A 27,114-nucleotide genomic window follows, 5' to 3' on the forward strand; every position below is an offset into this window, starting at 1 on the left:
AGATCACCTGAACCCCGTATGTATACATAGAGAACTTTTTATTGACCTATCACTACCCCTGAGGAAGCCCACTATGGCGAAACGCGTAGGGTACTACGGTTGATATGAATGGGTTCATATCTACTTAACCATTCTATGGTGATGTATATTTGTTTAATATCAGTTGAAATCTGTATAGTGCCACAGCAGGCCTGAACAAAACTTTGTATGCATTGCAAGAAACTATTGTGACATACAGAGAAAAGGTTGTAATTGTCTTTTGTAACTTTGTGTGAAAAATGATCAAATCCTGTATAGATCATAAGAGAATATTATGACATATGGGTAAAAAGGACATATTTCTCTTTCATAATTTTGTATGTAAATTTGTACTACAAATTATATTTTATTATTTGTGCCGAAAACTCTATATTTCTCAGTCGTTTATTTAAATACTTATATAAACCAGAGTTAGGCATAAACAAAATATATAGATATCCACCACACACTACTCTAATGATATAAAAAGTTGTGTAGATATTGCCCCAAGAAATCAGAGAAGTATCTCCCTAGTTGTGCAACTAAAAATCTGAATGTTACAAGCTACTAATTCAAGACTGTGGAGCCATACCTGAAAAAGTTAATGAATTATTTATTTTTTTAAATCTTGTGTTTTACAAGACCCAGTGTCAGGGACAATAATAAGGTACATAAATATAATGAAACCTAGTCAGTCATTAGGCCCCATGTGCCCTTGTGCATTTTTCACTTTTCATTTATATTCATCATTAGGAAATGCAGAATATATAAGTGGAAATAGATAAGCCAGAAATATCTGACGTACCTCTTCTTTGGGAGGAGAAGGTGCCGGCTTTCCTCCTTCTTTTCCCTAGAAAATACCATAAGTATAAATACCATAAGAAAAACTGAAAAAGGTGCCACTTAATATAAAAAAAAGTATTACACTTACATCTAAGAGATGTCGATATGCTGGGGGAATGGTGCTTTCTCTTTTTCCAAGTCCTTCAATAAATGTTGCTGTAGCAGTTTCCTGTAAAAAGTTAAAGTGATCTTACTAGGCTTTCTGATCATTGCTAAGTAATTGGATTATTTAATTATTCTTTTATTTTATTATTCTAAATGACTTGAGCCCATTTATTTATTGTATGGTGTTGCTAGTAACCAATACACCAATCCAACACCAAAACCTACTTTTTATCCCCTGAAATGATACTTGTGAATACAGCTGGACATTATTTAACCTATTTCAGAATATATTGTGGGCGTATATAGGATGTGGTTAATTGTGATTTCATTCATTCGGACTTCATGGATTAAGAAGGTTTGGTGTTGACTAGTAACTAGTGATGTATAAAGAAATCATTTTTAAAATGTAGGCTTGATTGGGTGGGGCCCTCTACTTCTGTGTCATTATTTGTACATAATTAAAAAAAAGTTTATTTATAATAATAATTACCGTCACTACTGGACCTGTGTAGGCAGGTGACTCAGGTGCAGAAAACTCGGGGCCTTCTAGAGTACCCATAAGTTCTTCTAAAGCATCATCCATACCAGCCTGAGAATATAACCGAGATATTATAGGTACAAATTTTTGCATTCACAGCTGTTACAGTTGTTATGTAATTTTATTTTGTTTACTGTTATAGCACCAATATTATTTGGTGAGTACTCATTGAGTTCACATTTGTATATTTGTTTACAGCTGAAATCCATACAAATGGAATAAATACACATTTAAAATACATATATGGGACCTGTTTTACCTTTACCATAAGAAAGACACTGCCGTGACAGAGAGCAAGGCAAGGTAAATGACCTGACCATTATCTTCTGCACAGATACATCACGGCTGGGTCATCTCTTTTTCCCAAACCTCTGACTTGACAGTGAAGAAGTGGCAATTTAATGAGATAATATATTTGTTCTTTTCCTCGGCTGGCAAAATGCCTACATTGCAACACACTTGATTGGCACCTACTGCTTTTTCTCTAGTGATTTTCTTGTGCAGGGAATTTTAAGGCCTGATGCCAAGTTCAATATATTAAATTACACTAACTGCATTAACGGTGCATGCGTTTTTTCAAAAATACGGAACTACATTTTTCAACCCAAAGCAGTAAAATACTGTAGCAGTTTGTTGTTATGGTCTAGTCTGCACACCTCCTAATGTAATAAATTTAACTAACAACTTGTAAAGAGACTGTTTGCTTTGGCCCCACAGTGAAGCAGCAAAGGTCTGCAACCTTGATGATAGAGCTACTCCTTGTGATGATAGAGCTTAATGATAGAGCTACTACTACTACTTGTGCATTCCTACTGGCCAGTGAGGCAGCCAATCATAGTAATGGGACATAAAAATAGGGGGCAGCAAGATATAGGCAAGCTCTGACATCCCCAAATGGAGAATTACATGGTATGGATTTTACATGTTTGTAGAGTTTACATTTTTGTAGAAGGCAATTAAAGATTATGCATGATATTTAAAGGCACTTCCAGTTGCCTACATTTTATAACTGTTAGCAGCTTTCTTTATTTTTTTTTTTTGACAAAAAGTACTGGCACAAGGCCTATGTTAGACTAATGATCACAGTTAACGAATATATGATAGATCCCTAATCTACTTAACATCGTGGGATCAGGCAAACATTATCTAAACTATATATATAAGCAAATATACAAACAAACTAGTAACTGGTTTAACAGAAAAAAAAAACTGTTTTATTTATTGAACAAAGTAATAACCCCACCTCCCTTATCCTTGAGAGCACACTGGATATGTGGTCTGGTACTGGATACTAAAATTTATTTTTATTTTTTTTTCACCATTGTCCCCTTTTACTAAATCATTTTCATTTTACATCTTCCAGAGGTGCCAGTTAGTTGCACATGTACCCTATCCTTGTGATGTTTTACAATACAGGCATTCTATAAATTATTTTGCAGAAATGTAGACTGTTTGGATCTTAGGATACATACAGAGGGTGCAGTAGCAGCTTGTACAGAGGATGCTGAAGAAGGTACAACCACATCTGGTTTCACGTGCTTGTCTTCTGTAGTGTCCTTAATAGACAAAAAAAAGAAAGAACTTGGATCAGAGACACAGAGGTCATGTAGGTATAAGGTCTTACACACTAAAGTGGTGCAATCTGCAAAAAGTCATAGCAACCAGATTACTGTATTCATAGGAGTAAAGAGATTTATTTCTAAATTGTGTGATTTAATTTACCACAATATAGAACATACTACTATATTTTGCACTGATTAAACCTACTTGCATAAAAATAAGCATTCATGTATCTTACTTTAGGTGTAACAGCAGCAGGAGGTGCAGAAGGCTGGGCAGCTGGAGGGAAGGAACTTTCAAAATCCTTGGACAATTCATCTAATAAGTCACTGTCACCCATTGCTGGCTGAAAGATGTAAAACATGGTACATGATTGTATTGTTTTATTTTTGCAGCATTTTTATCATGAATATTAAAAATTTAACTAATCTAACCAAAATCTCTAAGTTACCTACAATAAATTCTGAATAAGCAAATCTGAACACTTTTACAAAAAAGGTAGAAATAGCGGATATACTGTATGCAATCTAGAACCACATGCTGAACCATTTAAAAAAATGTATTGCTCCAGGGAATTATGGGAGTACCCAACGATATATCCTTCAATCAGAGCTAGATTTCTTTGTACCGAAAATTAGCTGCCAGGAAACATACATCCTCCTATATAACTCATTATCATCTGTAAGAAAAACATTCCCATGTACAGTAAGTGCAATGCAGCATAGTGCAATCTAGCCAGGTCCTCATTGTTGTTGTCCATGCACACGTTTTTCTTTTTTGTATGGAAAGAGGTGTAATGTGTACTTTAAATTTGCTAATTGGCCTGGATACCTATAATTAAACTGGGACAAAGGGGAATGTAAACCTTAACATTATATAATATTATATTGGTTTGAAAAAAATGATCCAATGTTGTACTCTGTGCACTGATTATGTACACACTCTGTGTTACTGGATCAGCAGAGTTGAGGATCAAAGGAAAAAGACCTGTATCAAGAAAAATTTTGAACTTGAACTGGTATACTGCAATATATTACATTTTCTTTTAAGTTTAGATACACTTCAAGGAATCAGTTTTAGGTGCACTGCCTCATTTAGTCTCAGTGCATCAAGTGTACAATAACACAGTTGACATGGGTACAAAAAATTGGCCCATAATGTAGTGTACCCTTGCTAAGTCCCCACTTTACACTGTGGAATACCAGTGGTCCCCAGGTTATATACCAGATAGGGACTGAAGGTTTGTTCTTAGGTTGAATTTGTATGTAAGACGGAACAGGTACATCATTTTATTGAATGCAGTTAGGACAGATGAAAACCACCCCTCCTCCTTCAAGCCTCTTTTCTGCACAAAAGCGAACAGGGAAGCCTGTTCGTATCTAGGTGTCGTCTGTATGCCAGATGTTCTTAACCCAGCGACTACCTGTATTATAGTGATGTCCTTTGTCAACCTTTTGAGAAGTTTAAACTGTCTGCATTAGTAGATTGGTAGAGAACCAGCAAAGCATCACCTCACAGAGTTTAGTTTGCAGTTATCTTCTTACCTCATGGAACACCTACCATACTCATACTAACACATTACATGCAATCAAAAACAAAATGTATTATAAACTATACCTCAAGGGTCTCTGGTGGAGGTGGAATGGGTTTCCCATCATGATCTTTCCCCTTAAAAAATACAATGCATATTATTATAAAGCAAAAAGAACACAAAATATATATCTTCAAATCAAGAGGTCTTAATCTTTTTATGTCAGGAACCATATGGCCACTTTGATGAAGTACAATAGACAGATTAAACTATGGCACAGTCCTGCAAACAGAACATTTCCCAAGAAAATACAGCAAATGTTACATTTTAGGAGAAAATGGAAGTTAAACATACATTTAAGATTAGGTACACATAATTTATACTGACAAATCACTTTTTAGCCAAAGGATCATAAAGCATCAAAAATCAATGGCGACCTCAGAGCTTCATGCATTCAATAAAATAAGGCTATACTGAAAATGTCATTACACTCTATTCTGAGAAATCAGCAAAATACTCACATCCAGCAAGTGTCTGTATGCAGGAGGGATTGTGTGTTCTCTAATACCAAGCTCCTCTAGGTATGTTGATGTGATATTTTCCTAAAAATAAAAATGTTTCGAGTTAGCTATTTTATTACGCAACTGTCACCCACACAGAGGCAGATAGCTGGCTGGGGAAAAAAAATCACCTAATCATTTCTAAACTGTTCAGTAGGTGGAGTCACAGTGACATATGCACCTTATGACAAGCAAGTCATTTTTTTTCTAAAGCCTGAATACAGCCCCCTAATATATAAAAAAATATTCTCTCTGGTATTTAATTTGTATTGCATTGGTATCCATGCTCTCAGGAAGTGGATTAAGTAATGACAAATTCAAGTAATTCAACCTAGTAAAGCTGCACATTCTCAACTATAGACAGCACAAGAGATAAGATGAGAAAGTTAATTTTTGTTTTATTGTAAATTTTTGTGGGCTCTTAATTCATTGACACAATGTAAGATTTTCCGTTTAGCTGTTCTGAGGGGTAACTACAGGAGTGTGTATTAGTAAAATGTATACTTCAGGTCCAGTGCAAAAATCTACAGTAATCAGATTTTGTGCATTAAAGTCTAAAAGATAATATAAAATTGATTACTAAAGATCAATATCCACCAGTTTGGAATCGCTATACTTGTTTGCATCAACTTACAGAAATATCAACAAATAGAAATATGCAAATAATGGTATTATCCCCAATCAGTCTATGAGGCACAGGCAATTTTAGAAAGTGGATTTTAGTGGAGTTCCCTGAATTTGACTTCAAAGGGAATGCACAACTGCTGCAGCTGTTATGAAGGCCTCCCACTTTACCAATTGATTTTTTATATATCCCACATTATATAGAATACAGCAGACAGGGTGAACATCTCTGTGGTATTGAAAGGAGTGACATGAGGAAAATACAACCCAAAGTGGACAGTAAGAGGATTCTGCAGCTGCAATTGCTGAGATGTAATCTACTGGCAAGTAACTGCAATCCCCTTCTGATATATAACTTTTGAATAGGCCAACTGTATGCATATTTTAAAATTGGCACTTACTGTTACTTCTGGACCTGTATACTGTGGTGATTCTGGTACAGTTTCTGGGGGGTCCTCAAGGGTGCCCATAAGTGCATCTAAAGCTTCATCTGGTAAAGCCTAAACAGAGAAAAAACATCATGTTAAAGGCTTAGTTAGGGGTTGGAGTAACTGTAGGTTGTTTTTGCTTCAAAACTTTAAGGCCTCACATTGAAAAATAATCAGAAGAGTAGTGGGTTGCCATTGACAAAAGCATTTGTCCTATTCTTCAAACATCTCAAAATAGATACAAAATAAATGGGGGGGGGGGGATTTTAAATCCAATTAAACAAATGTTGGATTACTATCTCACCTGTTCTAACTATAAACCAAGATCCTGCTTATTTGCTTCCTAAACAATGGTGGCTACATGATAAGTGATCTAATAGAAAACACTAAAGCCATTGTGGTATATTAGGAAACATTTTAGACACAAGCACTTCCTTTTTGAAACATGCCTGGTAGAGTACTACATCTGCAGATTCAAGATGATGTGATTGTCATAAATTTCCTTCGTCTCTGTTTTCTTGCCAGCTGTCTTAACACACAATGTGACTCACATAGGGTGTGGTTTTATATGAATAAACTCAGTATGAGATGTTTTGTGCTAGACACCCTACTTGACTTCTGAGAAGAACATTATTTTGACTACAATCACAAATAGAGCTAAAATGTGAGTACAAACAACAACAAATAAGGAAGTGGCTTTCATTTGCAAGATTACACTAAAAAATAGATTAATCGTTGCAATTATGGCACTGTTAGATTTTGCTTTTCCTTCTGCTTATAATAAGGTGTCAGTTGCATAAAACACACGTAGATATTATGAAATGTATAAGTTATGAAAATTATAAACCTGTGGGGTTTCCTCAGTGTTTGCCAAGGATGCTTTTTTCCAAGTAAAATTGGGGGAAACAACTCATACATCCAGCCCTACAGTTCTTAATATGCTAAAATGTATATCGATGGGACAACTACAACTGAATCCAGCATTGCTTCACAATTCATCATGCAGGAAAAACATAGCCAGATTTCAACATCAACATTCAAACATTATGAGGGTGTAAAATCTCAAAATTGTACTGGATGCCACCTTCCTTTGGCATTGTTAATGTTATCTAAGACATTGTTAAAGTCTTCTTCAGTGCTAGCCTTCTTAAATTTCAGGCTCCCCTGTGACTGCATATTTTTTCTAAAATTCCTTTTTTCCACAAATACAAATCTTGCAAAAATGGTCAATGAAAATAGGTAAATGTTTTGGGAATCTAACTGTAATTCATAAAAAGGGAACCTCTTTGTCACAGTTTGAAAGGGGTTCAACGTACAAATCATCACGTGGAAGTCCACAGGGGTTAAAAAAAAGGAAATGTGATTCCATCTACTTGTGACCATTAAAAACCGATATATTAGTTTTGTAGCTCATCTATGAATTACCGAGGAGAGAAATTATTTGTTCCACAGCCAAAGGGGCTATGGGAAAAAGCTTACAGTATTTTTGGAGAGTCAGACCCTACTGCAGTATTCTAACCTGCATCTTACCTGCATGATTTATTTGGCTGCCTTCTCATTGGAAGGACAATTGATGGAGGTGGATCACAGGCAACATTTGTGTGCAATAGGCTAACAAGAAAGCATGAAGTTCTAAACAGAATAATACTTACAACAGACTGGGGCTGTGAAAGCGCAGTAGGGGCTGATGATGCCTTCTGTGCTTCTTTTTTCTGCCATAAAAAATAATTTACCATTAGCTTTATGAAAGGCACCGACAAATACCAAAAAGCCTTAAGGTCCCTTGCCTTATCACCTTATAAGGTTAACAGTTAACACATAGATCATATGGCTGGATGAAATGTACATAAAAATAATAATTTACAGCCAGTTAGCCACAAAAGTATACATGTAGAATACATGCACATTTCCCAATGTTTTATCTTTTTAAATATACTGTATGTACAAAAAAATATACTGTGGACCTACTTTTCATTTTGACATGGCAACATATCTCTGAATTTCCTACTTCCTTTATTTCTTATGGAATACAAAAAAACAGAGACATCTACTCACCGTTCTCCCTCTTCTCATCTCTACAACAAAGAACAACCACAGTACTTCCGTATTGTGTCCATCCTCAACTACCCCTATCATGCCCACCCCCAACACCAAAACCTCCACACACACACACACACCACATTTCTACTTTCTCTACAATTCAATTCCTTATTTTTTCTGACATCCTTAGGAGCTCTCATGCCAGTAACCTTGCATCCCCCAAAAATGCAACTATAACACTCTCCCATAGAATTCACACATTACTTACAAGATACAGACCACTTACTCTCCCTGAGGTACCCTTCATCCCATGATCAATGTATCTATTCTCAGGGTGTTTACTGTTGATTGTACTTGTCATAACTACTTTCCACTAATATCCTCTCTTCAAGAGCATTACATTTATTGCTGCAACTTTTCTGTTACTTTTTTTTATTCAAACATTGAAAAAAATGTCAAGAATTACATTTTACATCCATACAAAAAAAGTAATATTGTAACCTCTTCTAGTTTTGGCTTCTTCTCTTCAGGGGGAGCTGAAGAGCTAACAAAATCAGATGACATTGCTGCGATGAGATCATCATCACCCAAGCCCTGCAAAGTTAAAAAAAAAAAAAATGTTAAAAAAATTCTGTTAAAGTTAAATAAAAAGTACACTACAGTACATTTACACACAAAAACGTCAGCATTACAGCAGTGCACAGTATATCAAAGAAAATATTGGAGCCATATTTAGAGCAACACAAAACTGTAGCTTTTTCCAGAAAACAAACAAGGATATTTACTTTTGGGCAATGGTTTCCCATTTCATTTATTCTTTTAAAAGCTATCCTAAACTGTTTAAACATTTATTACCCCATTTCCCTTCATCTGCCATTCATTCAAGAGCCTGGGGAATCATATGTATCACTGTGCCAAATGGCAGGTGATCTTTTTTTCTTGATGTAGTTCTGCCAGTGGCCTCTCCCCAGTCAGATATGCCAGAAAATCCCCAGTGTGGATTCTGATTCTGAACAGCTAGAAAACTACCCACAAACACTAAAAAGTTCAAAAGAAGCAAAATGGAAGATCTGCTGTGAATATACTAATTGCAGGAATAATTTGACATGGCTTCGATTTACAAGTCTTACATAATTTCTAATGTTCCTAAAATGTTTCTCCCTCTAGGTATTTATTATACAAACAAACATGTGTGAAATAAAGTGTGGCATACTGGTTGGGAGCTGATATTTATAGTCCTCAGAATATCCATATGCATGGAAACTATCTGTAAAATAAGGTTACAAAACTGATACTGCAGCAATCAATGATCTCTTTGTTTAAACTATATCATAGAACAAATAGTAAAGCATTATTGAAGGTCACCATAAACCTGTTAATATTGTTATGGGTAAATTTAAAACCCTAGAATTAAATCTAGCTATAAATAGAAAATTTGGAGGCATGTCCTTCAGTTTTGTGAACTTTGTTTTATGTTGATCAGTTAAGTTTTTTTATTTATATTTTTCATAGAATGATATAATAAAATTTACTGAAATAATAATTTTTAGAACTCTTTACAAAATACAGTATATCCAGAGCCAAAGTGTTTTTTTTTGTTTTAGCTTTAGAAAGAAGAGTAAATGGTAATATCCTCCAGCACTAGAAAGACTTCACTTCCTGTTTTAGCAAAGAAAGAGTATATAGATGGATATTTTCCCCTATATTGTATCGTATACATTATATTGTATTGGTAATAACTGTATAATTTTGGATTACTTTTTGTCCTGGTAGTAACGGTCATCAGGACAAATATAAGGGATGAATCGATGAATGATGAAGGGATGAATTTATAAGGGATGAGTATACAGACAACAATGTAAACCTGGCAGAGTATAGTGAACAGAGTATAGGTGGCAAATATTTTTATTTTATATATCTTATATATGTGAAGCACACATGAAAAAAACTTTTGAATATCTAAGTCACCTCATCAACAGGCTTTTGAGGAGGTTCTGTGGGCTTTTCTCCTTTACCCTACAAGAAAGGTGTAAAAATGTCTGTTATTAAAGCAGCTTACAGGTTAGGATAATTGGTATTTTATCAGATTTCATTCTTACATCCAGTAGATGCCTGTACTCTGGTGGGATTGTAGATTCTTTCTTTCCCAGTTCTTCCAGATATTCTGATGTGACAGGTTTGTCCTTAAACAAAAAAGAAAATAAATATTTAGTTAACTCAAATGCATTGCGGTCTTATTTTTTTAGTTCGGGACCTGCAAATCGCAATTTTTTAATAGGTTATGCAATTACTACTTTTCTCTTCTTCTTTACAACTCTTCAATAAGCAACATAGATAAATGCAGAGAGTAGAGATGACAAAAGCACTTAGAAGCACCTTCAAATGCCCCAGAATTAGGTGACTCCTATGCTTTAACATCATATATATGAAATATATACTTCTGACAAAACTAAATGTCCTGTGCTAAGATAACTAACATGTAACTAGGATTTACCAAGTATTTTTTTTTTGTTACCTTGGTAAATAACTATAACTGTTATATGAAAAGGATGCAGTAGATCAGTAGGAATATCTGTATTAGCCTTAAGATGATTTCAGGCTCATCACCGTCTCCTAATTTGATATATTTATCAAATCTATACATATCAGTGTTGGCGTCCACAATGTTTTTAGCTATTTTCACCTTGCAATAGGTAATTTATTTTGCTATTACTTAATTTATTTTTACATATTGACATACCTAATTCTGGCTTTACATGATTTCACAAGGTAAATTTCACAAAAAGTTGCTTAGTAATTCACTGAAAATTGCATTTTTGTCTGACAAAAACTTTTGAACAAATGTAATTGTTTTCAGTTTCAGTAATTTCAGTAATAGTTTGCACATCAGCTAGAATAATATTTTTATCTATATATTTACTTACAGCGATCTCTGGTCCAGTGAATTTTGGAGACTCTGGAACATCTTCTGGTCCCCCCAGAGTATCAATTAACAAATCTAAGGCATCATCTTTTTCACTCTACAAATCAAAGGCACAGGTGTTATATCAAAACAGTCCTAGGATTAAGAAAAAGTCTAACAATCTGTTGTCTAACTTCATTTAAAAAAATCCAGCCTACTAGGCCAACTACAAATACCATGAAATAGATTATAACTACATTTGAAAGGACAAATTCCTTATTCATCAGCAATGGCTCATATTCAAAGAGGAGCAGCTTATTTTGTATAATCTGTGAATGTTTAGCAGTTTCACCATGCAACCTAAAATCATACAGTGCCAACAACACTGCCAACCACTAGATGGGGTAATCTAGCCAATTTAGTGCAAGCTAGAGGCTAAAAATAAGCAATGTAACAGCCACGAATTCCTTTATTCCCTTAAAAAAAAAAAGACAAGATCTGGCCCCACCTTGCTTGGCGCAGAAACAGCAGCGATTTTGTCTACACTCACAGCTTTCTTTTCATCTTTAATCTGCATTAAATATAGAAAACCAATATATCAGGGGAAAAAACAGCACAATGTAAAACAGAATTAGCACACAGAATACAGAAATATAGTTTTAGTTTTTATCATAAACAAGTTTTACATTATTGCATGTAATCCATTTGCTTATAAATGTCAATTATTAGTATTCTAAGATACTATAATGGGTAAAGGGGTGAGAGGATGGATTTCTGACTGTTTATTGATGGCAAGACATGCTATACTTTTCCAACTAAAACCATCCTCTCCTACCATTTAGGATACCTTCCATTTCTCCTGCCATCTATGATTCTTTCCCCTTTCCCTGAAAATGTGGCGTATGAAGTATGTTTGAAGCTGAAATTCGTAATGATAGTCATACTACCAAACTTCTCGATAAATGATATCCCTCTTTATCAACCATATATTTACAGAAACTGACCGTACTTGTATCCTGGAGCCTATTATACATTCTACCTAGTATAATGTCAACATACCCACAAGGGCCTCCTGTAGACAGGTGTGTGGCACACACACACACACACCTTATCTTATACCACACACAATATCTTATATTTAGTTAATTATGTTTGTTTAACGCACTGTAGTACACAGTAACCTAAAGTAAAAACTGTTTGACTTTAGAGATAATAACTCAAATTTTGTTAAATGAGGTTATGGCTGTCTGTGTCTCTCTCTGTTAACTTCTACCTAAACAGTAACTGAAATTCCAAACATTACATCTGTCACAAAAACAGAAGGTGATGGTCAAGATTTACAGTAAACAGAGACAGTTGTTCTAGTGACAACTATTTAGGAGCCATTTCCTTTAGATCCTGTTGCATCTGTAGGACAGGAAGTTAAATCTCACCAAAAGGACAGACAATACCAAAGGGGGTTTACCCTTCTCTATTTTATCCAAAACCAAAAGAAAAAAATGGCAGTAAATACACTTTTATCTTGCTTCAAGCAACAAAAGCTAAATAAAAATTATGCATACATCCATACATATCTATCAAGGTAAAAAATCTTTCTTTTTTTTTCAAACAGTACAATAATATTTCTGAAGAATGTAGAGAACATTGTATATAAGTTCAATGTTAAAGGGTTAGTCCTCATGTCATTTTAGATTTGGATAAACACTGGTGAAAAAATATATTATAAAAGTGAGCAAAATACCCAAATGGGAGAGCAACACCTCCTATGACTGCCCATTAGGAGGTAACCTGGAAATGTAGGTGTCGTCCAGTCTCCAGGGACTTACTGAAATCTATGTGTGAACTGATACTTGGAGCATGATTGAATGGGAAGAGATGGGAGGGGGACTAAAAAGAGATAATTCCAGAGAGGAGTCTGATAAAGCAGTTAAACCAAGATATGCTGAATGCATAAACTAAGGCCTTGTTGGCAGTACCTATCAGAAGGGAGCGTCTGAGATATTTTGTAACTGAAAGCAACTTTACCAAAAGACATGAGGTTACTTTATACCAACTTGCCAATAAATGGCTTAGTAGAGCAGAACAAAAGAGGACACATCTTCTTCTGATTACAATCCAACTAAACACAAAGAAATGAAAATGTATTTGCCATAATTTGATCGTTTTAAAGTTTACACCAATTGGTGGATATTTACTTGTTATTTCTGAGCAAAAGTTTCAACACGCTGATCTGTAATCGATTTCATTGCTAATATCTTTTACAGTATTTATTTAGAACAGTTTATGTATATTACCTCTTGTTTAGGTTTGCTAGATGAAACTACTGTAGCAGCACCTACTGCGGCAGCACCTACAGCAGCGGTCCCTACTGCAGCAGCAGCTTTGCCTGCAACTGGCGAGGGGGCCTAAGGAAAAGTAAAGAATAATAATAGATTTAATTAAAAATAATAATATTAATTAATGTAAAAAAAAAAAAAAAAAAAGATCAAAACTGTCATCTTTTTTGAACACTGTAAATAGGAGGTGCTATAAGAAAAACCTAGGCTGATTTGAAGCAAAGCCTATTAGTTAAGAGCTGTGGAAGGAGTTTGAGTGTATTGCACTATTTGTTTATTGTAATAATTATGTATTGTAGCTAGCTATTATATTGTTGTACTGTATATTCTGCAGAACGTGGTAATCTTGTAAAATATGTCCAGCTTTATACCATCACTCCACATTTTACCTCCCCTTCAGCAAATTTGTATTTCGGACAATACACCTCTAGCCAACACACCTTTGGTGCTTACACAAAGAAAAGTCATTCCATTCACAGTCCAAACCAGGTTAATAAACAGCAGTTTAAAATCTGTATTTTAAAGGCAGCTGTGAGTGGAAATATTAAGAAGCACTGCATTGGTCCTGAGGAGGCTCGTAGTGTAACAAATAATTGGTGTACATTTTGAAGAGGAAAAACAAACTGGAAGCAGTGTTTTTTTGGGATGACAGGTCTAACGGAAGCTATAAGGGTGTTTATCCTTCAAGATGTAATTCAGGGATTCTATAAACAATGCAAATATATGAAAAGAATTACATAAAATATATATGTGTACTGTCCTTCATGCTGCTCCTATTTCACAGAAACCTGATGAGGTGGTTGAATATAAAAGTGTTATAACTTACAGCACTGTCTTTTGGCTTCCCACTGTCTGCTTTCTTTGCATCCTGCTTAGTTGGGCCCTTTTCTGTACCTGGCTTTGTTGTCGTTGATGAAGGTGTTGATGATGATGTTGTTGTGGTTTTCGGCTAAGATGAAACATCAAATTACTGGATGTAATAACAGCTAAATTTACAGAGGAAAACCATAACATAAGCCATCAAGTTAAAATGTACATGGCTACACTGTATGTTTCCGTAAAACCTTCCCAATGAAAATTAAAGAAAGAAAAAAAAGTGTACATGGCTGCTAGTGGCACTAATACAATAGATGTTAAAATGCATTTGGAGTACTCCTTAAAGAGGATCAGAGCTGTGAATGCTGGGCAGACATAGGGCAAAGGATTAGTCACCAATTTTGCTTCCCTTCCGCATGTAAGAGCCTCTAACAATAAATGTGAGCATCACAGGATATTTCAAATCTCCTGAGATAAGCAGTCAGAGACTGTGTCTTAGCTGTCACATTGCAGATATACAGTTAGGAGGTCATGGGCACAAAAACCGGTCAGGAATTTTACATACCAGGATGTGAATTGCTATTTTCCAGAAGTTAATGCACAGGATTTCTAGGATACTGTTTACGTATAACTAACATTTTTATTTTTCCCTAAATAGCAAATGCTTACCTTTTGAGTTCAGGCCCATTTTAAGTTTTTCAGAAAAAAAAATACTTGAGAGGCTTACTACAAGATATGTTTGGCTTAAGGACACATCTATTTATCCCAAAAGCAAAGCTCTGTTCTACTATTTGTAAGTAAGCTACATCCCCCATATTCATGTTTCTTCTTGCCCAAGCAAATTGATTGACGTAAATGTTTGAATCATAAGTAAAAATTAATTAAAACATTTTGCAATCAAAAATCAATGCCATCAACAGGCATAAAAAAAGGCCACAATTAAGAACATCACTTATGGAATAACAAGTGACATACATACACTTACTGTATATTTAACCACCCGACCGTTAAACCCGACCTTGGTTCGCGTTTAAAAATTTTGCTAAAATCGATAAACCCGAACTTTGTCGGGTGGTTAAATCCCATCACTTACCTGGTCCCCACTGTGATGATCCGTTCTGTTCCAGCGTCGATCTCTAAAAAAAAATACTCACCTTCTCCCCGCAGCTCCTCTGGACACGTCCGTCCTCTTCTGTCTTCATCCGGCGAGTGCAGTGACGATCTCAGGGGTTTCCCGGTGACGTCGCTGCATGCGTCAATGTGGGCGGGAGGCGGGGCGGGAAAATCAAATCGCTTTGCATTGAACTCAATACAAAAAAGCTGAGTTGAGTCCAATTGAGTCCAATACAAAGAAATCCTTATATAATATATATATAATTGTATTATATATATAAAAATATATATTATATAAGCTACTGTACAGGTACATTACATTATACACTATTTTTTTTTAAACATTTTTTTAAAGATTTTTTTTATGTTTTATAAAAAAATATTATTAAATTTATAAAATTTTGGACATATTTCGGTGAGTTATGCGGTAATTCGGTGAATTATAAGTAATTATTGAGTAATTCAGTGAATTATAGCCTACAATCTAAAATAAATTTCCATGCAAAAAGTGTTAATTTTGGAAGTTTGGAAAGAATTAGAACACCCGGCGTTCGCGTATGCGTCCCTCGGCGATTCCTGATGATGTCCGTGTGTGCGCCCGTCCATGGGGGTCGTAGCGGGAAATTCAAATATTTTGTATTGGATTCAATACAAAGTCCTGTATCCAATCCAATACAAAATAATACAAAATATATTTATGTGGTTTTATTTTTGGTATGTGACGTTGGACTCTGTTTTAAGATTTACCACACTAGGGATAGTAATATATTACTATACTGTATACCGAATTATCGCATTTTCAGTATTTTTCAATTATTTATGTATTCTTGTTTAAGCTTTTTTTTGTGTCTTTTATTTATATTATTAAAAGGATATTTTTTTTTTTTTTTTACATGATTGTGTGTTTCAAACATTTTTTATGTTCATGATATCTACTAGACCCTTGTTCAGACTAATTTCTGTAAGGTACAGGTCTACATTTAAAAAAAAAAAAATTCATGAAAAACAGTGTACCGCTTTTGGTACAGAAATCTAGACATGAGTGTAACGCCCAGGAGGTTAAAGAAGTGTGTGAGAGAGAACAAATATGTTCAGGCAAGACAAGTAACGGGTAAGGCATTGCTTACCTTTGTTGTTTGTGTGGATTTGGGTGATTCAGTCTTTGGTGTTGGTTTTGCCTAAAATGAAATATAAATAATGTCATACAACTCATGGCAAACGTCATATGATTAGCAAAGCAAACAAATAGTTTAAAATCCTTTTTAATAAATTTTGTGGCAATTTTTAATGTTCAGTGCACAAAATTCAATAAATGCCTCTCTATCCTACAGTGCAGATAACATGTAAATATTTAGGAGTGTTTTTTCCCCCAAATTAAATAGAGGTAAGCAGTGTGGTACATAGACCTGACACCACTTTGTGACTTTACATACTTTTAGAAAAACAGTTATAAAGTGGCATTTGTGAAAATCTGAACCAGGAACATGAAATCAGTAACACAACATTGCTTATCTGTCAGGGTATACTACCAGGGCATCCCTACTGATGTCCTTGAAAAATTGGTTGCCAGTTTCCTGTAAAAGAGATTGGTCACCACAACCTGTGAACTGAAGATAGGGTGACTGATCAACTCACAGTATTCATTATGTTTAATGTGGACATCAGCACTGAATGCTGGCAGGGTGTACACAGCCTCTCTTCATCCCCTCTAACCCTCTCATAATTAGACACGCACTGATGGAGACACCTACAATGCTAATTAGTGTTCAAATTCGGGTTGTCCCTATACTAGATCCGAAAATGGCGGTTCGAATTTGGGCAGACCCGACTTTGCGAATTCATGTTTAAAAATATGTTTTTTTTTTTTTAAAGAAAAGGCGAACTACAGGTGATCTCTCAATGGAGTTCAGTTCCCACAGTCACCGGGCTGATAAGTACAGCGTGGGAGCGTGGGAACTTGCAGTCACAGCCTCTAGTGCCCGGGGATCGCAAACAGGAGGATTCCCAGGGATGCATAAATGATTGCAGCCCTAAGAATCCAGTGCGATCCTGGGGCGGTAGAGATTTATTAACCTTTAGTGCTTTGGATCGCAGACAGGAGGATTCCCAGGGATGCAAGAATGATTGCAGACCTGAGAATCCACTGCGATCCCGGGGCACTAGAGGTTAATTAACCTCTAGTGGCCCGGGATCACAGTGGAACTGCAGCTGAACTCTCAATGGAGTTTCTCCATTGTGGGAGTTCAGTTCCCACGGTCACCAGGCTCTACTTATCATTGATAAGTACAGCCCGGGGAGCGTGGGAACTTGCGGTCACAGCTGATAGGAGGTACGCGAGTGCTTTCAATCAGCTATGACTGCAGATGAACTCTTAATGGAGTTTTTACATTGAGAGTTCACCTGCAGTTCAGTTCCAACAGTCACCGGGCTCATATGTACAGCCCCGTGACCGTGGGAACTTTACGCTCACAGCTGATTTGAGGAGGCACGTGAGTGCTTTCAATTAGCTGTGACTGCAGGTGAACTGCTGATCCATATGTGTTCTTGGATAGAGAATCACTATCCAAGAACACATACTACAGTTACACTAGGGCTGCAAAGGAATCAGGGGAGGGGAGCTGTCAGCTTCCTTCCCGATTGCTTTTGCAGTTCTACACAGTCCCGAAAAAAACCGAATCCCCCCCCCCATATACTTTAATGGTGTTCGAATTCGGCGTTCGATCAGCCGAAAAATATTGGGCTATTTGATCAAATAGCTGTCAAATCGAACACTCAGCTCTTCGACCAACACTAATGCTAATCACCCACCTGCCCTGCAGTTCCCAAGAGTTGTCCCACATCATGTGTGCAATAAACCTTTTTTAATTTTAATCAAGGACTGGCATGGTACACCACTGCTTTTAAATGAAACTTACTTCATGAAAATACTAGTGATAACATATATAATGATATATTCTAAATACACTATTTGAAATATAGCTATGGTAGGGACAATGGTATGTGAGTCTTTTTGAAAGACAGTGACATGACTATAGAATGTAAAGCAGTGCAGAAGTTGTCTGTGCTACATGAATAAAAACAAATATTAAATAACAATAAAATGCAATATTCTACAAAATAGCGTGACTATATATTTGTGTGTGGGGTTGCCTAGAAAGTCTGGGTAAAAGACAGAATATGGATAGAGTCTCCAGAGTATGGATAGAGTACCACATCACAATTGTTGCAATATTAAAAAAATGAAAAAAAGCCTAAAATAAACTATAGGAACTTTTAGTTTGGCTCATTCAACATCCTTTGTATATTTAAAACAAACAAGCTTTTTTTGTCCACAATATCCTCAGGAAAAAAACATTTTTACATAAAATTCCAAAAAGATTCCAAAATGTTGTATCACACCATCTGACACAACAGTTAATGTGATACAATAATATGGGATTCTTTTGGAATATTATGTAGAATATTTTTTCCTGAGGAAGCGGTCATAACCACGAAACGCATGGAAAATGTAACCATTCATTGAAGAATTCAATCAGCCCTTGTTTATACCAAAAATTTCTTTTTTTAACAGTGAGAACACCTTGCACAAAGCTACGTTTGGGAAAATATATATGTTTTGTTCTGTATTGGTGGTAAAATACTAATCCTTAACTAGTAACTTTCTATTGTGGATAAATAAAGCTATTTTATTTTATTTATACAAAGGATGTTGAATGTATCAAACTAAAAGCCCCTAACAGCTTTTTTAAAGTTTCTTTCATTTTTCCTATTCATAAATAGGAAATAAACAGAGACTAGTTAAAAAAGGGGGGGGGGGGGGAGTTGCCTATATCACAATGGAGTTATTGACGTGGTACTGATAGTATTCAGCTCTATTTTAGGACTCTGCTTGCTAAATTGTTTTAGACAAGTAAGGGTAGTCCCCGGGTTAGGGACATCTGCTTTGTGAATAACTCACAGTGAGGATTTTATACAGTACCTGACACCTCACTGCCTAATAATATATTAAGACAAACATCTGTCTTAATTGCATTTATTAAAATATTGTACCTGTTCCAACTTACATATAGATTAAACTTAAGAACAAACCTACAGTCCCCATCTCATATGTAACCCGGGACTACCTGTAACAGGGTTATTTTCATAAAGGTAATATCAGGTACTTGCGGTAACTGCTTTGAGTAGGAACTTATTTTTAGGTGTTATAAAGAAGAGGGAGATTTAGGAAGATTACCTTTTGCCACCTGTTCTGTTGTTGCAGAGTGAAAATTTCTCTAGTGTGGAAAGGAAAAGTAACAGAACAGAAAAAAAGCCCTTTTCTACCAGTGTCTTCTTCCACTCATATCTTTTCTCCTCATTTCGTTGGGTGTTAATAACGCAGCAACAAAGTTTTAATGTTTCTAATGTGAGGGGGAGGGGGTTACAAAGTTTCTAGTCCTGTGACGTATAATTTTGGCTGGTGTTGGTGTTGGCTGGTGCCTTCATATTATTGTTTTGCGATGTTGAATGTTTCAGAAGTCAGTGTGGGAGGTTGCCACAAGTGGGTTATGTATATTTTAATAGTTTAGTGGTCTGTGCTGGGAAGGTGAATAACGAGTTGTCAGTGTTCTATCCTAGATGACGCTTGTCCTGAATCTTTGAGACTGGAGCTTTGCTCGCACAGGGGGTGTATTCCCTGACTACTGCCTAGTTAAGACTTGTGCAAAGCTGCATGCTCAGAATACATTATCCTGCTGAAAAGGTTGATCAGGAGGAAATGGAAAAGATTGCTGTCTGAAGGGGCATTGTGCTGAATCTTCAGCACTAGGAGAAAGATAGAGAGGGACTAAAGAAAACAGCTTCTGTTGGCCCATGAAAGGGGAATATACTGACCAAAGGAGAGGTACCTGTAACCAATGTCATGGGGTCTGATTTGCTGCTACAGATTCAATGTACCAGGCCTAGCAGGAGAACTGAGGAATGCAAACATAAGTTGCACACAATTCCTAAAGCGGAGGGGAAAGGGGGGGGGGGGGGGGGGTGATTGGGTATTTGAGATAGTGAAAAAAAACCTTCTGTTACTGTACTTTTTTATTTTAATATTCAGCAATAAAATGTTGAAAAAGCATAAAGTGACTGGTCTCTATATCAAACAGAAAAAAACACTACATATTCCAGCAGTTCCTGCAGTGATGTGCCACATTATTACTCCTTAGTAATACAAAAAAACATTCTGCATTGCCTAATTTACTTATCATACTACTTTCCACCATTGTTTATTGTATCAGATAGAATAAATGATTTTTGACTATGTTTAGCGTCATCAGCAACTTCCTGCTCTAATGCCCAGCATGACATGACTCACCAACCAGGATTCAATCTGTCTTGTGTTACTTTGTTCATTGCAGTATTTCTGAAGGGTGATACTAGTTTTCCAACAATTACTGTGCAAAGGGTGGTAACCCATAACAACCAGATTTATTCCAAAATAACTGCCCTTTTGTCTACTGTTCTTAGCAAACGTATTAAGTTTGTACGTGTACGTTTCATACAAAAAAAAAAAAATAAGAAAATGACCAACCCAAAAAGACAAAAACATTAAAAGTTGCAAAAAAAAAAACATTTAACTAAGCTATTCATTGTAAGAGTTTTGCACAGAGGCAGCTGACTCTGGAAAACTTGGCAGGAGACACAACATGCTCTAGGCAAACTTCATAAGAACCCTTGTATCTGGCTCACTAGAAGAAAGAGTACACGAAGTGTGATTATGTGGATTATTAGGTGGATATAAACTCAAGGTGAAGAATGACTTAAATACACGAAGCAAAAATACAATGTATTCCTGAAACGTAAGAACTGAAAGGTTGTCCATGTCCATGTTTCATGGTAATAATAGTTTGTCCCCTTGTCTCATCATTGTGAAATACACACCACGAAATGTACTGCTATAATACATGTATGGGAGCTACCTTACCTGACACAGACTTTGTATCTCTGTCCATCCAGTTCTAAGATTTACACAGAACTGTTTGGCAGGGCCAGAGACTTGATTTTTCTCTGCTGCAGTTTAGTAAAACGTACAGGTATTGTGCTAAACCTAGCCTGAGAGCAGACAGTGAAATGAGAAGCAGCACACTGCTTCCTTCCATCACTTTCTTTCTCCTCTTATCAACATGTTCCTTGTTATCACATGAACACTACAGAGCAAATCACTGACTCCTTTTGCTGTTTCTATCTTTGTCTGTCTGAACTCTTCTGCACAGAGACTTAATGAGGCTGGTATCAGATAAAACTAAAATATTTACACTGCTGGCACTTAAAATGTAAATGTAAGGATGAATTAAAGAGTACAGCGATGTCTCTATCTGTATTAACTTTAAAGTTTAGCTTCAAAGGAATTCTGTGTTTGACAAAAAAACAAAAACAAAAAAAAACTAGCATATGCTGACCTTTCACCCTGAAAATGCTAGTTCCCTGGCACAATGCAATACACCGAGTAACTTATCCGAAACAAGTCATCACAATTTTTATATAAAGGTCAGATCACAATATGGAGGGAAGTCCCAATATGTTGAATAGTAATAAAGGGGACAGTGAAAACGTGTGTAACAGCAAAAAGATTTAGTCAGACAACATATTCACCCTGTATTTAGGTATATTCACTGTAAAACCAGCTCACATATTTGCCTGGAAGGCATGTACACATGCTTGCTTGCTTGTTGGGCCTATACCCAGGAACTTTTTTTTTTTTTCCCTGACAGGCTTAACAAGATGGAATTTCTGCAATAAACTTGATAGAAATAAAAGGATACAAAATTCAAAGGGAAAAGTGCAAGGAGCTGCAACTGACCTGCTTTTAGCCCTTGCTACAATGCCATGAACAATAAGCTAGTACTGCTGACAAATGCACACTGAATGTCCCCACATGTCAGTACTGGAACTGGTAACTGGCCACCGAAGCCAATAGCACTACATAACGGGAGCCAGGTGACATAACACACAAGTACTCTGATTGTCAGAACGGTGTGGGATTGTGGGTTGGAAAGATTTTTTTTCATAAAAAATCTATAGCAAAATTACTTTTTAAGGATATATAAATTTTGTTTATATATATATTAAGCCAAAGTAAAAATATGTGTTAAAGTAGTACAAGTCCTGATATGCAGGTTTTTTCAGAGATCCTTCTGTCTGCTTGCAAGGATTTCTTTTCTTATTGTGTATACTATGCCACACATGCTATCCCATGCACAAATGTGGTAGTTACCCCATAACCTGGACGCAGCAACAGAATGGCGGGTAAGTCGGCACATTTTTACTCATTATGGAAGAACCTTGGGTACCAACACAGAAGTTTGCGTGTACTTTAAAGCAAAACTAAAAAAACAAAACAAAAATCAGAGAGAGTTTTGTTGTAGAAAGGGACATGCAATCATGTTTCTGAAAGCCTCTTCTGCAAGCATTCTTACCTGCCTGATTGCTTGCGTAAGCTGTCAAAATGCAGCTGCAGATGCCAGGATAGCCAGCGATACCTGTTTCCTATGTGGTTGCCAGCACTGAATAAAATCCTTTACAAGAACCTTGCTCAGGCCAAATCAAGACAGCCAACAATTGCAAGAACGAAGAAAATTGCAACCAGATGGAACAGGTGAGTATCACAGGGTTTATTTCCATTTAAAATGCAAAAGACAACTAGGGCCTAGTTCAAAGTTTTGCTACTTATGTAGCTTAAATTTACAAAATGAAACATTGACATTTATGTAAAAAAAAACCCTACCTGTTCAAAGGTATCTGATATTTACATTTTTTTTGCTGTGCAGTCTTTTGCTCTGTGGTATAGCTGCCAATGCAGTTAAAAGGACAAAACTGCAAGGTGTCCAGCAACAAGTCACATGGAGATTTTAGATTTACGCTTTATTGGTCATACATTTTTTTATTTTTAAGTATTATTAAAATATTTACACATCCATATACATTTCGGGGGCTCTTTTTTTACATTTGTTTCCATCTAAATGACATGGGAGAAGTGCAATGGTACAGCAGAAGGAATATTTACAAATAATACCATGTGGGAAGAACAAAATGACACCCAGTTCATACCTTTTGCTGACCTTGTTATTTTCTATTTCTGTGTGACATATCTTGATACAAAATATTACATGGTTGCTTAACAACTGACACAATAGCTGACTGACTCATGCCTTTTGGATTGCATGGGAGGAGGTGCAAGGCCTGCAGACACACCCTTGCATTTAGTTTTCTACTGTGCTTCTAGCAATGTGAACTCAGCTGTCATCCCTTCAATCCAAAGCAATGGAGGACAGGCTGTTGTTAAATATATAGGCCTATGTCCAATTAAAATCTGCTATATATAAGGTAAGATTATAGTGGAGTGCAATAAGACAATAAAAATATTGGGCCAAAGATTCTTAACCCAGACAAGGAGTAAATGAAGATGTCAGCATCTCTGAGATAGTGACAGGAATTTACCTGTATGTTAGGACCTTAAGTTATGTACAGCTTTTTGTTGGCCAAGATAAATGTTCATCTTTGGCAAAAAAGAATAATCTGTATAGCCGCCCCCAGGTGTTTTTGCTGCAGTGGGGCTTCCCTGGACTGCAAGAGTTATATTTACATCATCCATTCCTCCCCTGACAGATGGGGATCTCCCTATTGCTCTGGGTTATGGGTGTGATCTCACCTGGTATGCAAGCCCACTGGTCCTTTATTACAATGACGAAAGCCTGCCACTGCCAGACACAAAAATAAAAAACACAAACTCATGCAGTGCAATTAGGGGGCCTTAAATGTGATACAGAAAGCTAAGACATGCAACAGACTACAGACATGCTACAAGGATGGGCAGAGACTGCAAACGTGCCATAGGCATTGTTGGAGACTGGGGTCACGCTTCAAGAGTCACAGACCAGAAACCCAATACGCGACACTGCTCATAATCACTGCTAGAACAACCCACTTACAAATCAAAGCTTCCACAATAGTGCTTCTTTAAGTCACTTTAGAAAGTACAAAAAAAGCCAAGTTTCTATCAGCAACATATATGAAAGTGATAGAATGGGCAGAACAAGTATAGAAATATGGTAAAAGGAACAAACCAAGTATGAAAAAGTGCAGGATATGTGCAAAACCAACACAATTTGGGCACAGAAGGTGTAGAAATTGTTTCAATCTGTTTATGTTTTATAGTTTCTAGTTTATACTACTGTCAGTGTCCCTAAACCCTTTCTATATCTTGGTAACTTGTTGCTGGAACAAAAAGTGATGGCATACCCCAAATTTGATAGATAATACCTAAAAAAAGAGATGAGGGGGAAATATTTTATTTTCCTATAACAGTAGCATTTCCTCACATTTTTTATTTACCTTCTGCATGCTTGGAGTTGAATTTAAGTCTATAATGTCAAAAGCATGACAAGTTACTGAAATACAACAACACACTCAAATCTGAAAACAAGTCTTGTAGAGCTGCGTACGGAAACTTTTTTCAGTGGAAATAAGATGTCTGGTGCTATGGATAGCGCAACAGGGAGGATGAGTGGGAGGCAATCCATGGCATGCTCCTCCAGAGGAGATGATCACGGTATAGCGGTTGTCCCCGGTCAGTCATTTTGTGATCTGTTGCAGTGGATCGCTATACAGTGTCGGGGACCACTGTACACATGCTAGATTTATTAAACTGTTCAGATTTGGACTGCGCTGTTAAGCAATGCATAGACATTAGATCAATGGTCCCCAACCACATCATGGACCACTAAATGCACGGCATGCGCGGGGAGATGTGTGTCATTTAAAGAGGAAGAAACTTCCACCCAGAGTGATGTCATGAAGCCAAAACCTGCCCACTCTCCCATATCAGGTGTAGGCCTGCAATGGGAGAGTGGTTGGGTTGTGTCCAGAGACACAGCCCCCCACCTCCCTGAGCCTGCGATGTCTCCAGAAGACATGGTCCGCAGCTCTTGCCGGTGCACCCCCCGATGCTCACTGATTGTTGTTTGTAAGAAAAAACAGGTTGCACTGCCATCATGAAATCACTGGCAGAAAATTCTGGTGTGAATCCAAACTTACCTGTCAGGTAAAATCAGAATACTATACTAGGGCTATATTTTACCATCAGTTGAAGAAGGTAAAGTATACATTTGCTGGTTTGTGTATAGAATTGTGCTCAAATGTATATTCAGCAAATGTAATTTGCAGCTTGTTATTGATTGTTGCATTAATTAATTGGTATTTTTGATAGTAGGTGTTAACAATACAAATATTAGAATCACCCTGGAGCCTGTGCTTTTGTCCATTTGAATATTCAATTGGGCTTTCCAGTACCTTGCACATTACTGCTATTTGGGATCTGTGATTAAAAGCCTTAAACTGCATACACACGTGCAATTATTGTCGTTGGAAAGGATCTTTCACAATCCTTTCCAATGACTAAGGACTGCGCGCTGCATGAACGAGTGCTGTACATACAGCACCGTTCTGCTCTATGGAGAGGGGAGGGGGAGAAGGACGGAGCGGCACCCTAATGCACGCTCTCCCCCTTCTCTTGCATTAGGATCGTTCATCGTCCATTGTCTGTGGATCCGCCAGGACGGTTGTTTTGACAATGGACAACGGGCGCAGTACACACACCAGATTGTCGTCTGATATCGGCCCTGAGCCGATTATCGGACGAGAACCATTGGACGTGTGTACGTAGCTTGAGTGTGTTGCAAAAATGCACCTAAGCACACAAAAAGAAAGCACCTGGATTATGGAGCACCAATACATGATTAAATACTACCGTGCAATGTGGTGTGTTATGTCAGCAAAAATGTACAAAAAAAAGTGTAAGTCTGCTGTTGGGTTTTAACTGCCATTTGGATTTTGTTAAAGAAATTCCTTCTAATTACTATTACAGTGATCCTAGATTCACCAACAACAACAAGGACAAAAATAGGGGAAAGTGTAACTCCTCAGCTTTGGGTTTCAGTCTACTTATTTAGTGAAAGCCTGTCATCAGGACTAAAACTAGGCTCAGGATAGCAGAATAGAGCATTTGTGACAGAAATCACTGAATGATTTCTAAATCCTGTTCTATGCCAACATGGTGGTCGGAGACATAAATCACTGCAGTAGAGGTGTCTGGTTTGTACTTTAGTCCCATCTAGTGATTTTATTATTATTGTAACTAACCACTTAACCATTTCTCACACTATCAAATCCTAAATATTTTCTTCTTGTGATAATAGCATACTTTGATCCAAAAGGTTTAAAAGTAGTTTATGAAGAAGACAGGAAACCCTTATATATATATACCCAGGTACATAGGTGAAACATTTTCATAGTCAAGGTTAAAGTGTGACCTTTTATTACTTGTCTATATAGTTAGTTACTGTTTCGGTACCTTGAAAATTTCAAACCACACCTGGGAAATATACTGCAGAAAATATGTCTAAAAATCACTCCTCCCAAGACTGTCCTTTCCCTGAGGTAATAACACCCTTAATATTGTGCACTGTACAGGAAGACAAACCTTTTACAGGAGGCGACTTTTTAATGTGTAAATAAACACATTATATGTGTATATTAAGGCACATATTCACCATTGTAAAGTTTAAAAAATGTAACAAGCTTATGCAATGTCACAGCATTTATTTCTATTCAGGGTTGCATTAATTTTGCTAAAATCCCGTATTGATGAGAGAATCAGAGAGAGAGTTAGACCGC

At 36.6% G+C, this 27,114-nt stretch overlaps 1 protein-coding gene across 1 annotated transcript in view; it reads right to left on the reverse strand.

Annotated features, from left to right (window-relative positions):
- Positions 1 to 17,847, reverse strand: part of CAST (calpastatin) — a 31,253-nt gene extending 13,406 nt beyond the window's left edge. Inside the window, exons 1-18 of the mRNA XM_072413957.1 lie at positions 17,815 to 17,847; positions 16,542 to 16,592; positions 14,312 to 14,434; positions 13,444 to 13,554; positions 11,658 to 11,720; positions 11,172 to 11,267; positions 10,347 to 10,430; positions 10,216 to 10,263; positions 8,749 to 8,841; positions 7,860 to 7,919; positions 6,181 to 6,279; positions 5,117 to 5,197; positions 4,682 to 4,732; positions 3,303 to 3,410; positions 2,977 to 3,060; positions 1,457 to 1,555; positions 950 to 1,030; positions 824 to 868 (exon numbers count right to left, since the gene is read on the reverse strand). Of these exons, the coding sequence (XP_072270058.1) occupies positions 824 to 868; positions 950 to 1,030; positions 1,457 to 1,555; positions 2,977 to 3,060; positions 3,303 to 3,410; positions 4,682 to 4,732; positions 5,117 to 5,197; positions 6,181 to 6,279; positions 7,860 to 7,919; positions 8,749 to 8,841; positions 10,216 to 10,263; positions 10,347 to 10,430; positions 11,172 to 11,267; positions 11,658 to 11,720; positions 13,444 to 13,554; positions 14,312 to 14,434; positions 16,542 to 16,592; positions 17,815 to 17,847 (1,410 nt within the window). The remainder of the gene's footprint in view (positions 1 to 823; positions 869 to 949; positions 1,031 to 1,456; positions 1,556 to 2,976; positions 3,061 to 3,302; positions 3,411 to 4,681; positions 4,733 to 5,116; positions 5,198 to 6,180; positions 6,280 to 7,859; positions 7,920 to 8,748; positions 8,842 to 10,215; positions 10,264 to 10,346; positions 10,431 to 11,171; positions 11,268 to 11,657; positions 11,721 to 13,443; positions 13,555 to 14,311; positions 14,435 to 16,541; positions 16,593 to 17,814) is intronic.
- Positions 17,848 to 27,114: the final 9,267 nt, after the last annotated feature.

Source organism: Pyxicephalus adspersus, chromosome 6 (assembly GCF_032062135.1).
Source record: "Pyxicephalus adspersus chromosome 6, UCB_Pads_2.0, whole genome shotgun sequence".
NCBI lineage: Eukaryota > Metazoa > Chordata > Amphibia > Anura > Pyxicephalidae > Pyxicephalus > Pyxicephalus adspersus.